Below are 12,497 nucleotides of genomic sequence, written 5' to 3'. Positions count from 1 at the left end.
TTGGCTCCTGGATGGGAGCCATCAGGTGGGGGAACACCTGTCTTGTTATCTACTTTCTGCTCTTGTCTTCTTAGCTGAGGCAGGGAAGAATGTCAGCCTGGGAGCACTTTCCCCCATTGTTGTGGTAGCTTATTCTTATTCCTTTTGCAGCTCAAGATCCTCCTTTCTCCAGAGGATTGAGACTCCCACAGCAGCTTTGCCTTTGTCCCCTTTTGCCTATGCAAGCTGTTTTCCTTTTCCTGGTTTTGTAATGGTTTGAATGCTTTAGCAGACACGTTCAGCAAGTCAGAGCTGTCCTGAGCAGGGAGTCTTGTGGCTTCTGACATCAGGACATGAGAATCCAGATGCTCAGCTCATTAGTAAATACAAGCTTAGCTGTGACTAATACCAAATGAGGGCTGTTTCCTATAGTGCAGAAGCATGTGGTATGACACTGGAAGGAGATAATGGGGAAATGTGCCAGCAGAAGCAGAAAAAAAAACCCCAAACCAAACTCCTTTTGACACTCCTCAGGCCAGGCCTGCAGACCTGGACAAAACAGCAGCACCTCCTCTCAGGGAGGAGTAAATTGCCCAGCAAGCACAATCTTTAAAGCTGTAATCACATGGTCGAGGTGCCTAGAACAGCAAAAAAAACCATACACAGCTGGAGCTGTTGGGGATTTTCAGCCCAGATGTTGAGACAATAGCCTGGGAAGTGCCCTCTTAGTTGTAGCTACCACTGGATACTCTCTGGAATACAGCAAACTGCTTCAGTCTGAGACTGGGTGTTTATTTTGCACTGGGGTGGTCAGCATGTCCCTGCCTGGAAACTAACAGGAGAGAGGGCCCAGGACCTCTGGTGCCCAGGCTCTGGTACAACAAATGCCTTTACCTGCCTTACTCTAGGAGCTATGCAGAGGATTCTGCTGAGGATGAAGGTGAAGAAGGTGAGGAAGCTTCTGATGAACCAGATGCTGAAGAGGAAGAAGAGGAGGAGGAAGATTATGAAGTTGCTGGACTGAAATGTAAGGCTTTGACCATGCAGGAAATGATGGAAAAATGTTAAGCCTCTGCTTTCAGTGTCCAAAGTCTTGGTCCTGTTTGGGACTTGGGCTTTTCCTCACCCACAACAGGTTCTTGCTCAGAAACTGGGGGAGATGATGTCACAGGGGAAGGCTGTGGTTGTGCTGTGCATTACATGGGCAGCTGGGGTGAACTCTTGTGCAGGGTCAGCACTAGCAACGGTTCAAACTGTGGTGAGCTCTCACTGGCTGCCCAGGCAGTCCCCTGGGGACGCTGCTGAGGCCACAGGGAGTGCTGAGGGGCACTCAGCAGAGCCTGCAGCAGGGCAGAGTGAGGCAACAGCGTTATCAGTCACTGGTGTTGGCACTCTGCACCTCCAGGGTTTGTTGGTAAACTGGATTGCTGTTGATAAATGCTCATGGAGCTTCAACCACAAGCCTTTCTCCTTGCTTTTTTCTCTTCCCAGCAGCTCAGAGCCTCTTCAGGGCAGGATTTCTAGTGATTTGGCAGGGAGGTGTTTCCCAGCAGCAGGACTGGCACTTCCTCTGCCCATTGCTGTGGGAAGGCACAGTTCTGGAGGTGCCCTATGGCCTCGACTGCCGTCGCCCTTGGGTTGCATACAGAGACCACTCAGGATGCATTGCTGGCTTATTCCTGGGCAGCTGAGTGGAAATGAAAGAGCACTTTTTTTTCTAGGTTCCTCAATGACTGCTCCTCCACTCAACCACTCTGCAGTTTGTCTCTCCGCTTTGTTTTTAGGGGAATTTGACTCTGCCTCATTTGGGCAACTCGCTGCACTGCAAAGAGCAGCCTGGGGATGGCACACTGCCAGCCTTTGCTTTCTGTCAAAATGCTCTTGACTGACATAAAATTAGCTTCAGATTGCCTCAACCAGGGCAGATGGTGGGATCTGGAGCCCCGAGCCCAGAGGATTGTCCCGCGTCCTCGCCAGGCTTTCCGTCCGGGTCTCTCGGCCTTGCTTCCCTGGCTTTATTCTGGTTTCAGGGATGTTCACTGATACCCTGGCTGTGTACACTGCTTGTTGTTCTGTGGTGTATCCATGTCCACACTTGGAGCCCGTTCAGCCTGTGTTGCAGGGCCAAGTCAGGAGCTGAGCCAAGGTTTCCAAACAATAGCAAAAGAGGGTTAGAGTCACTAAAAATAAAAGCACTCGAATGCAAACCCCCACCCCCCCCCACCCCCCCCCCTTGGTTTTAAAGAGCATTAACGTGGAAAGGTCAGGCTGGAAAACTTTTTTTTTCTGTCTGTTTTAAGAGAGAAGTCCCATTAATCCTGGTGGAGTTTATCCTGAGGGATAGAACCTAGCCTGGTGGATTGTCAGACATTTAACACGTGCCACACGCTTGACACACAAGCGGAGCGACAGCAGGCGGCCGGCCCCGCCGCGCGCAGGGGGGGCCCTGCAGCTTTGATTTATTGGCCAGGCCTGGGGTTAGATGAAGTGCTGCAGCATGCTGGAGGGGTGCAGCTCTGTCCAACAAGAACCTGACAGAAGAGAATAAAACAGAATTAACCAGGTTGGAAAAGAGCTTTGAGATCGAGTCCAACCTATCGCCCAGCACCATCTGATCAACCAAACCGTGGCACCAAGCAGCCCATCCAGGCTCTTCCTAAACACCTCCAGGGATGGTGACTCCACCACCTCCCTGGGCAGCACATCCCAATGGCCAATCTCTCTTTCTGTGAAGAATTTCTTCCTCACATCCAGCCTAAACCTACCCTGGTGCAGCTTGAGACTGTATCCTCTTGTCCTGGTGCTGGTTGCCTGGGGGAAGAGACCAACCCCTTCCTGGCTACAACCTCCCTTCAGGTAGCTGTAGAGAGCAAGAAGGTCTCCCCTGAGCCTCCCCTTCTCCAGGCTAAGCAACCCCAGCTCCCTCAGCCTCTCCTCACAGGGCTGTGCTCCAGACCCCTCCACAGCTTTGTTGCCCTTCTCTGGACACCTTCGAGCAACTCAACATCTTTCCTAAACTGAGGGGCCCAGAACTGGACACAGGTGGAAGGAGCTTGGCCTAGGGAAAGAATGCAATGTGCTCTTGTGGCCAGGAAGGCCAATGCCATTCTGGGGTGGATTAGAAAGGGTGTGCCCAGTAGGATGAGAGAGGTTCTCCTCCCCTTCTACTCTGCACTGGTGAGGCTGCATCTGGAATATTGTGTCCAGTTCTGGGCCCTTCAGGTCAAGAAAGACAATGAACTGCTTGAGAGAGTCCAGTGCAGAGCCACGAGGATGACTAAGGGCATGGAACATCTTCTGTATGAGGAGAGGCTGAGGGCTTAGAGCAGGGGAGACTGAGAGGTGTCCTCAGCAATGTTTATAAACAAGTAAAGGGTGAGTCCTGAGAGGATGGAGCCAGGCTCTGCTTGGTGATGCCCACTGACAGCACAAGGGGCAGTGGTGGAAGCTGAGGCACAGTAAGTTTCATGTAAGTATCCCTGTGAGGGTGACAGAGCCCTGGAGCAGGCTGCCCAGAGCGGGTTGTGGAGTCTCCCTCTCTGGAGATGCTCCAAACTCACCTGGATGCCTTCCTGTGTGATCTGGTGTAGGTGACCCTGCTCTGGCAGGGGGGTTGGACTGATGATCTTTCAAGGTCCCTTCCAGCCCCTGAAATTCTGTGATTCTGTGAAATAAACCACACCTCATCCTGCTGACACAGAGGGGGGCAGAGGAGAAACTTCAGATGAGGGGGGGTGTGCGTCAGCACACTTGCGCTGCCATCAGCGGAGGGCTCTGACAGGCAGCCTGGCCAGCAGGCCAAGTGCCTTCCCTGGGGATCTAATGCAGCAGCCAGGGGCTTGGGGAATAAAATCCCATTGTTTCCCCCCTGCAGCACGTGGAGCAGCTCCCGGCTGCAGTAACCTGACACTCCCCCTGCACGCACTTCACTTTGCAGGGGGGTTTACCAACTGGCTTATCCCGCTGTGTGGGCTGCTGCTCAGTGCTTGGAGAATCACAGAATCACAATTTCAGGGGCTGGAAGGTACCTTGAAAGCTCATCCAGTCCAACCAGAGCAGGATCACCTACACCAGATTACACAGGCACACATCCAGGCAGGTTTTGAGTATCTCCAGGGAGGGAGGCTCCACAACCTCCCTGGGCAGCCTGGTCCAGGCCTCTGTCATCCTCACAGGGGGGGAAAAAAATTCCTCATATTTACATGAAACTTCCTATGCCTCACCTTCCACCATTGCCCCTTGTGCTCTCATTGGCCACCACTGAGAAGAGGCCCAGGCCCAAGCCAGTAAGGAGCACTGGCAACTGGGCAAACTGAAGTTTTCTGCTCCTGGTGCTTTCAGAAGGGTGCTGCAGTTGAGACCCTGACCTTGCATTACTTCCCCTGCCCTTCATCAAGTGCCAGTGTGTCAGGGTCCAGGCACATGGGTCCTGCAGGCTGAGGGGGATTGTGTTGCAGCACTGGGCAAGCTGTACCTGTAGCTGAGGACCTTGGAAGCTCCCAGATCTCCTTGGAGCTCAAGGGTCTGCCAGTGCTGTTGGCTAGCCTGTGAGACCACCCTTTGGCAGAAAGCTGTTGCCAGGCAGCAGTGGCCTCTCTTTGGACAGGAGGTGATTACCCTCCTTTCTCACTGGAGAGGGTATCAAGAGCATGGCTGACACAAGCATGTGCTGAGTGAGGACAGGCTGACAAGAAGCTGGGTCACAGACTCACAGAATGGTGGGAGTTGGAAGGGGTCTCTGAGGATCATCTAGTCCAACCCCCCTGCTAAAGCAGAGTCATCCAGAGAAGGTTGCCCAGGATCACAATGTCCAGGGGGAACCTCTGCAGAGATAGAGACTTCACAACAACCTCTCTGGGCTGCCTGATCCAGTTCTCCCTCACAGGAAAGAATTTTTTCCTCCTGTTAATGTAGAACCTCCTGGGTTGCAGTTTGTGCCTATTGCCACTTAGCCTGTCACTGAGTAACACTGAAAAGCCTGGCCCCATCCTCTTGACCCCCCCCTTTAGAGGCTGATAAGCCCTGATAAGGCTGGTGGCAGTTGTCTGTGGGTTCAGCAGCTCCCCTCTGCGCCGGGCAAAGGGCTGGTGATCTCTGCTTTCAGGTTAACCCATTCCTCTAAGCCTGTGGCTTCTGTGTTTCAGTGAGACCCAGGAAGGCAGCCCGGGGCAAGCAGAGCACAGCCATGTACTCCTCGAGGCAGGGGAGGCACCAAAGGAAGAAGCAATCGCTGCACCCTGCCAGGGGACCCCGGCAGCGGGCTGCACCTGTCAACGGCGCAGACATTGATGAGCTGGTAAGAGGCAAATTGCTCCCTGGAGGCTGCTCACATCGTGACTTACAAACAAACAGGTGTCACACTTCCTCCCCTCCCCTTCCCAAAGCCATACCCTGGATCCTGCTGTGAGACCCGGGCTGGGCTGGGGCAGGCTAACAAAGGAGCCATATCCTCAAGGGCCCGCTGCGAAGGGAGCGCAGATATGCCAGGCATCCTCCCCCAGCCGCTTTCACACATTGTCCCCCTTGAGTAGCAGGCAGCCTGCAGCTTGTTAAAGGGTTTTAAATAGTAGCCATATGTCTCTGCAGAGAGCTGGGGGCCTGAGGGGGTCCTGCACGGTCAGAGAATGCCAGCAATGCTGGACCCTTGCTCCCCAGCCTTGGCTGTTTTCTGACAGTTGTTGTCATATGGTCACTCCCCGAGCTCTAGGACATAATTTGACTGGTTTAGGTTTCACTTGACATTGAAAGAATAAAACAGAGCACTCCTCTGTGTGTGTGCATGCTAGGCAGGGTGGAGCTGCCCTGTGCTGTTAGTCCTGGGGGAAGGACACAGGGGATGTGTGAGGATACTCTAGCCCCGTGGGCCACGTCACAAGCCTCTGCTAGATCTGCCATCTGTCCACTCACCAGAGCTGGTAGCGCTGGTGTATCCTGTCACTCTTCATGAGCAGTCTTGATCATGGGCTTTGGGCTCACCACTTGTTATGCTGGGTGTGGGTGGGCTGCCTAGTGGATCTACAGTGTCCTTTTAGCTGGTCTGTGCTACAGAGGGGAGGGCAACCAAACCAGCAGGCCCAGCATGGGCTGCTACAGCCAGCTTAGAAGGATATTCAGGTGGGGAGAATCTTACCAGAACTGGGTCAGAGTCTCTGTCAAAATACTGGCTTGGGGAGGAGGACTCTGCTAGGACTTAAAGCTTGTCCTTGGAAGAGACTGACGCTGGCTCGGGAATAGTGCCCTGTGTGGTGGAGCCTTCCCATCATCTGACTTAACCTAAGCAGTGTTGCTTCACAAGCTGTGTGCTCAGAGCCAAGGGGATGTCCCTGTGCTGGTGGCTGACCTGCTGCAGTTCCCTGGGCAAGTGGCTGACCTTGTGTACAGGACAGCAGTGCTGGAGGCATCAGCTGCTCTCTGGTATTTAAACCGGCAGGGTCGGCTCTGCAATGTCAGTGCCGCAGCCTCTCTCCCCTCTGCCTCCTGTGTGCTGCCTGCCAGGGACTTGGAGAAGGCAGGGAGAGGGAATTCACCCTCTCCATTTGCTGTCATTTATTCTTTGGCTGCTTGGTTTGACCGTGTTGTCTTTGAACCTGTCTTGAAAAAGCCTGGTGCCCCAAGAGAAATGCCAGGCTGCTGGCAAGATCCTCTCCCCAGAGCTGCTGGATGGGGTTCCTGTTCTTGTGACTCAAGCTGCCCCTGCTTGTCCCTGCTGCTGCCACCAAAAGTCCTGCAGCAGAGCAGTTTGCCTCTTGATTATTGTGGAAGATGGCTGCACCTGAAAGATGAACTTTGGTTCTGCAGCAGCACTACTCTGTATCCCCAACCATTGAGACACTGGCTTGTAAACCACAGGACTGACAGAGAGATCTCTGCTGAGGCCCAGCCTGCAGACAGTTTGCTGCACACTAAAGCCCATAGCAGTTCCCTGCTCTTAACAGCATCCTCTGTGTGGGCAGGTCCTGCAAACAAGGAAGATGACACGGCGCCAGAACCTCGAGCTGCAGAAGTGTGAGGAAATCCTCAGCAAGCTGATCAAGTACCGCTTTAGCTGGCCCTTCAGGTGAGGGCAGGTGGCCTGCTCCTCCTCCTCCTTCTCTTCCTCCTCCTTCTCTTCCTCCTCCTCCTCCTTCTCTTCCTCCTCCTCCTCCTTCTCTTCCTCCTCCTCCTCCTTCTCTTCCTCCTCCTCCTCCTTCTCTTCCTCCTCCTCCTCCTTCTCTTCCTCCTCCTCCTCCTTCTCTTCCTCCTCCTCCTCCTTCTCTTCCTCCTCCTCCTCCTTCTCTTCCTCCTCCTCCTCCTTCTCTTCCTCCTCCTCCTCCTTCTCTTCCTCCTCCTCCTCCTTCTCTTCCTCCTCCTCCTCCTTCTCTTCCTCCTCCTCCTCCTTCTCTTCCTCCTCCTCCTCCTTCTCTTCCTCCTCCTCCTCCTTCTCTTCCTCCTCCTCCTCCTTCTCTTCCTCCTCCTCCTCCTTCTCTTCCTCCTCCTCCTCCTTCTCTTCCTCCTCCTCCTCCTTCTCTTCCTCCTCCTCCTCCTTCTCTTCCTCCTCCTCCTCCTTCTCTTCCTCCTCCTCCTCCTTCTCTTCCTCCTCCTCCTCCTTCTCTTCCTCCTCCTCCTCCTTCTCTTCCTCCTCCTCCTCCTTCTCTTCCTCCTCCTTCTCTTCCTCCTCCTCCTCCTTCTCTTCCTCCTCCTCCTCCTTCTCTTCCTCCTCCTCCTCCTTCTCTTCCTCCTCCTTCTCCTCCTCCTCCTTCTCCTCTTCCTCCTTCTCCTTCTCCTCTTCCTCCTTCTCCTTCTCCTCTTCCTCCTTCTCCTTCTCCTCTTCCTCCTTCTCCTTCTCCTCTTCCTCCTCCGCCTCCTTCTCTTTCTCCTCCGCCTCCTTCTCTTTCTCCTCCGCCTCCTTCTCTTTCTCCTCCGCCTCCTTCTCTTTCTCCTCCGCCTCCTTCTCTTTCTCCTCCGCCTCCTTCTCTTCCTCCTCCGCCTCCTTCTCTTCCTCCTCCGCCTCCTTCTCTTCCTCCTCCGCCTCCTTCTCTTCCTCCTCCGCCTCCTTCTCTTCCTCCTCCGCCTCCTCCTCTTCCTCCTCCGCCTCCTCCTCCTCCTCCTTCTCTTCTTCCTCCTTCTCCTTCTCTTCCTCCTCTGCCGCCTTCTCTTCCTCCTCTGCCGCCTTCTCTTCCTCCTCTGCCGCCTTCTCTTCCTCCTCTGCCGCCTTCTCTTCCTCCTCCGCCGCCTCCTCTTCCTCCTCCTCCGCCTCCTCCTTCTCCTCCTCCTCCACGGGCACAGAGCTGTCTGCAGCAGCGCGTAGGTGTGGGTCGGCCGTGCTGTGGTCCTGCCGGATCCACCTGCTGGCTGCAAGGGTTTCAGAAGTGAGCTATGGGTGGGAGGGGAGGGAGTGAGCCTGCTCCTGAAGAAACCACCATGCTCTCCGTGCTTGGCTGGGCTGAAGACATGGTGCCCTTGTGAGGCAGTGTGACAGGGGGTGGGAGGCTGTGGGCCGAAGAGGGGAGGCTGGGATCTGCAGGGCGCTCTGTAGGTGGTGTGACTGAGCAGAGGTGACCATACCTGCCATGTTCCTGTGCCTGGACCAGCCCTCTGTCCATCATCAGCCACCATGGGGCTGCTAGCTCTGTGGAGGTGCTGCCTGGGCTGGCTCCAGCACTGGGGGGTGCAGGGGGGGCTGCTGCTGGAGCTCATGGGGTGGGGGTGATCCTTGCTCCTCTGCGGCTCCCCGGGGCCGACCTTTCCCTCTTATCTTTGTGGCTCTTCGTTCTGCAGGGAGCCAGTGACCACGGAGGAAGCTGAAGATTACTTTGAGGTCATCAGCAACCCCATGGACTTCCAGACTATGCAGAGCAAGTGCTCCTGTGGCGATTACCGCTCGGTGCAGGAGTTCCTCTCCGACATGAAGCAGGTGTTCTCCAACGCCGAGCGCTACAACCAGAACGGGAGTCACGTACTGGCCTGCCTGGAGAAGACAGAACAGTGTTTGATTGACATGGTGCACAAACATCTGCCTGGCCACACGTATGCACGCAGGAAACACAAGAAGCTCTCTGCCAGGTGCCAGGAACTGGAGGAGCAAGAAGGGGACAGCGAGTCGGAGCCCCTTGAACATTCCCGAGGGCGGAAGAGGAAGAAATGAGGGATGGGGAGACTAGGGGGGAGAGCCAGAGCTGGAGCAGGCCTTCTGGTGCTGCTGGGCAGCAGGATGGGTTGTCTGGAGGGAGCTGGGAAGCAGCAGGCACTTCTCTATTAATCCAGCCTTCCCTTTGGCCCGGCCTCGTTTTCATTTTCCTGCAGTTTCCTCCAGGATTTGGGCATCCTTTGGGGGAGCAGAGAGGACTTCACTGCTTCCTGCAAAGTCGACAAAGCTCTTCACAAGCCTGTCCTGCCAGGAGGGGAAGGTGGGAGGGCCTGGCCAAAGCCTGGCTGGGCAGAGGGGAGCACGAAGCCTACCCCAGCTCGGGCGCCGTGGGCTGAGCCGTTTCCTCCCCTCCGTGAGCAGCCAGCGCCGGAGCACGGCAGGACCTCGGCCACCCACGGCCTGCGATGTGAAACCAGCCTGGAGCTGGGGCAGGGAGGGATCAGATTGCTTCACCGAAGGACTGGGTGCCATCAGGCCAATGGGCTGCTAGTTCTTGTATGTATATATTTATATGGTGTTAATTTTGAGCCCCCACTGCAGGGCTGCATAGGACGAGCAAGCACTTACATTTATGGAGCTGCAGCTTTCACCAGCATCCTAACACAACTGGCTTCGAGGTGCTCTTGCTTTGCCCCTCTCTCTTCTAGGGGAGCGAGCTCTGGAGCTTCATGCTCTCAAAGAGGCTCCTTCTGAGCTCAGCTCTTCACCTGTACTCAGTGGAGGCAGATGGCTTCCCTGCTGACCTTGAGCAGCACCCAGTCTCGCAGCCCTTTGGATGAAGCCGGTGCCAGAAGCATAGCGGAGAGCGTGGGGGCTCTGCAGGCCCCGTGGGGAGGGAGCTGCAGGGCCAGGGGAGCAGCAGGAACTTCTGTGGGACTTTTTAAATTAATTTTTCTAGCTGAAAGTGGCTGGTTTCTAGCTGAGATCTTGTACAAAGAACACCTGTAAGATACAGTTGTCTTGCTTGGGCACATGTACAGTTTATATCAAATCGTGTTTGCTTTATATTTCCCCATCCCCCCACCCCCCTCTCTCTCTCTCTCTTTACAACTCAGTTTCCTACCAGTAGCTGGAGTCACCCTGGGGGACTTGTTGGCAGGGGTCCCCCAGCCCCTCTCTGGGCACGCTCTCACCATGTTTTACAGTGACACCTCCCCTAGCTCACCTCCCTCATGCTCCCCCAGCACAGCAGGGATGGTCCCACGCCGGCCAAGCAGCCCCGTCCTGCTGGCTCCTGCCAGCCAAGGTGTGGACTTCCCCTTAGAACAGGAGGTGTCTTCACAGCACCTCTCCCTCTCCATCGTGCCAGGGTTTGATCATACAATCAGGGCTTGAAGTTGTTGTTTTTATTCTTCTTCTTCTAATAAAGTCATCAATTTGGGACAGACCAGCCCCCAGGCTTGCCCCGTGCTGCTTTCTGTGGCACCGAAGCAAAAGCAGCTGGGGCAGCTCCTGTGACTTGGATTTGTTTTTGAGAAGAGAAAAGAAATCATCAGTTTCAAACTGCAGCCTGGTTTGGTGAACTCTTGTTTTGTTTTTATGGGTTGGTTTGGGTTCTTTTGGGCTTCGTTTCCACCAGGTATTCCTTTTCCAGTCCTGGCCTGTCGCTGGCTGCAGAGGCTAAAGCAGGTTTGCAGCCCCTTCTCCCCAGCCTCAGCTCCCCAGCCCCACAGACTAGCACTGACGTTTGTATTTCGCACCTCCCCCTCCTCTCCTCCCCTCCCCTCCCCCCTCCTCCAGAGGCTTTTGTTTTGTCCTGTTCCTGGAGAAGCCTTTTCTGCAGGTCCCACACGGTGAAACCTTTGGAACTGTTTGGGGTTTTTTTAACGATACATGTCAGGCGGGGGGAGGGGGTTTCTGCTAAGGGCTGTACTTGTAATAAATTGGAAACTGCAAAAATAAACCTTATCTACTTGTGTTTGTAAAAAAAAACCAAACCAAACTTGCCTGTGGAGAGTCCTTTGCAGCTGCCCCACCTGAAGGTGGGGCTCTGGGGGAAGTCTGCACCCTGCCCTCCCCGCAGCGCCCGTCAGGTGTGGTACCACTGCCTGCTGGAGCGTGGTCAAAGGAACAGCAAGTGTGGGTCAGGTCCTTTTACAGCCCTGGAGAACCACCTCCTCTAGGCTCAGCTTTGTTACACCGGCCCCTGGGCCAGGTTGGGCCATGCCTTTTGTGGCTGGGCTGCTGTCCCGCACCACCCTTCTCCCTGAGCTGTGCTGGGCAGGAGGTGCTGTGCTGGCTGGGCCCATGTGCTCTGGGCTGGCCCTGTGCATCCTCCTCCCCAGAGCTGAGGGATGGGGCTGTGCTCTTCCAGACCCTGGACAGAGAGAGGTCACTGGGAGGAGGGAGCAGTCCTAGGGCTGACCAGCTGTTTTGGTGCCTTCTCTCCTGTGGGCTGCTGGTGTGACACTTGACCTCCTGCCACAGCATGCAGGATGGCACTGGGGAGCTCTCCTAAAGGGACTACAAGGTGAAGGGGGAGTTTGGGATGTCTCTGCTCTCTCCCCCCTGCTGTTCCCTGGCACACTGGCCATCAGAACTGCTCCCCTGGTTTGGTTGATGAGTTTTGCAACCACAGCCCTGGTGGCTGCAGCTCAGAGATCGGTAAGGACCATTCTGGTTGTCTCTGCAGGCAGGACTCCCAGCCCACCCTCCTGCTCGCTAGCAGCCTACCAGGGACGTGTGGGCTCTGCTGTGGTGACCTTTAAAGGCAGCACAGACAGGCTGGGGAGGTGCTGAACACCCCATCCTCCGTGGAACCGTGCTTTGGACAGAGTTCTGTCTGTGCTGCACTGCCAGGATGTGAGGGTTTCCTGGGTGTCTTCATCATCTTCTTGCTCAGCAGCTGAGCTGGGAGTGTTCCAGCCAGGTCCAACTGTGCTGGGCAGAGGAACTCCCCTGCTGGGTTTGAGGGCTGCCAGCAATGGGCAGATGATGCTTTCCCCAGAGAAGCCTCAGCCCCTCTCCACAAGAGGTGGTTTGGCTTGCTGGGCAGGCAGCAGGACCTGTGTGAATCAGAATGTGACTCCAGCTGGGACATTTCCAGGCCTCAGTGTAGAGACCTCACACCAGCATCTGCTCCAAGACCTTTTCAGAGATTTGCTTTTTATAGCAGCCCCTGCACAGCGCTGGTGTCCTGTGCAGGCTATAAATAGCTGTCCCCACGCCTGGCAGGCAGGCGCTGGTGGGCAGCCATGGCCCTGCTGGCACCGTGGGCTGAGGGACGGTCACCAGCCTGGCTGCACCCAGCATCTCACCAGGGCTGGCCTCTGACAAAGCCTGCTGGGGCACCTGCATTTTCTGAAGCTCCAGAACAGCCTTGGGAGGAGGCCCCAGGGTGCAGTGGGTGAGGAGCTGTGAGCTTGGCTCCCCCTTGGAGCCCTCATGGCTC

The 12,497-nt window shown here is 55.5% G+C and overlaps 1 protein-coding gene across 1 annotated transcript in view; it reads left to right on the top strand.

The window, feature by feature from the left end:
* The window catches only part of BAZ1B (bromodomain adjacent to zinc finger domain 1B), a 55,921-nt gene extending 45,786 nt beyond the window's left edge, over nucleotides 1–10,135 (top strand). Inside the window, exons 16-19 of the mRNA XM_068154491.1 lie at nucleotides 888–1,006; nucleotides 5,124–5,275; nucleotides 6,933–7,036; nucleotides 8,737–10,135. Of these exons, the coding sequence (XP_068010592.1) occupies nucleotides 888–1,006; nucleotides 5,124–5,275; nucleotides 6,933–7,036; nucleotides 8,737–9,103 (742 nt within the window). The 3' untranslated portion in view covers nucleotides 9,104–10,135. The remainder of the gene's footprint in view (nucleotides 1–887; nucleotides 1,007–5,123; nucleotides 5,276–6,932; nucleotides 7,037–8,736) is intronic.
* The last annotated feature ends 2,362 nt before the right edge of the window (nucleotides 10,136–12,497 follow it).

The sequence above is a fragment of the Melanerpes formicivorus genome, unplaced genomic scaffold (genome assembly GCF_026170545.1).
Source record: "Melanerpes formicivorus ecotype bairdi unplaced genomic scaffold, bMelFor1.0.p_v2 SCAF_29, whole genome shotgun sequence".
Lineage (NCBI taxonomy): Eukaryota > Metazoa > Chordata > Aves > Piciformes > Picidae > Melanerpes > Melanerpes formicivorus.
This window is presented reverse-complemented; position numbering and strand designations above follow the sequence as displayed.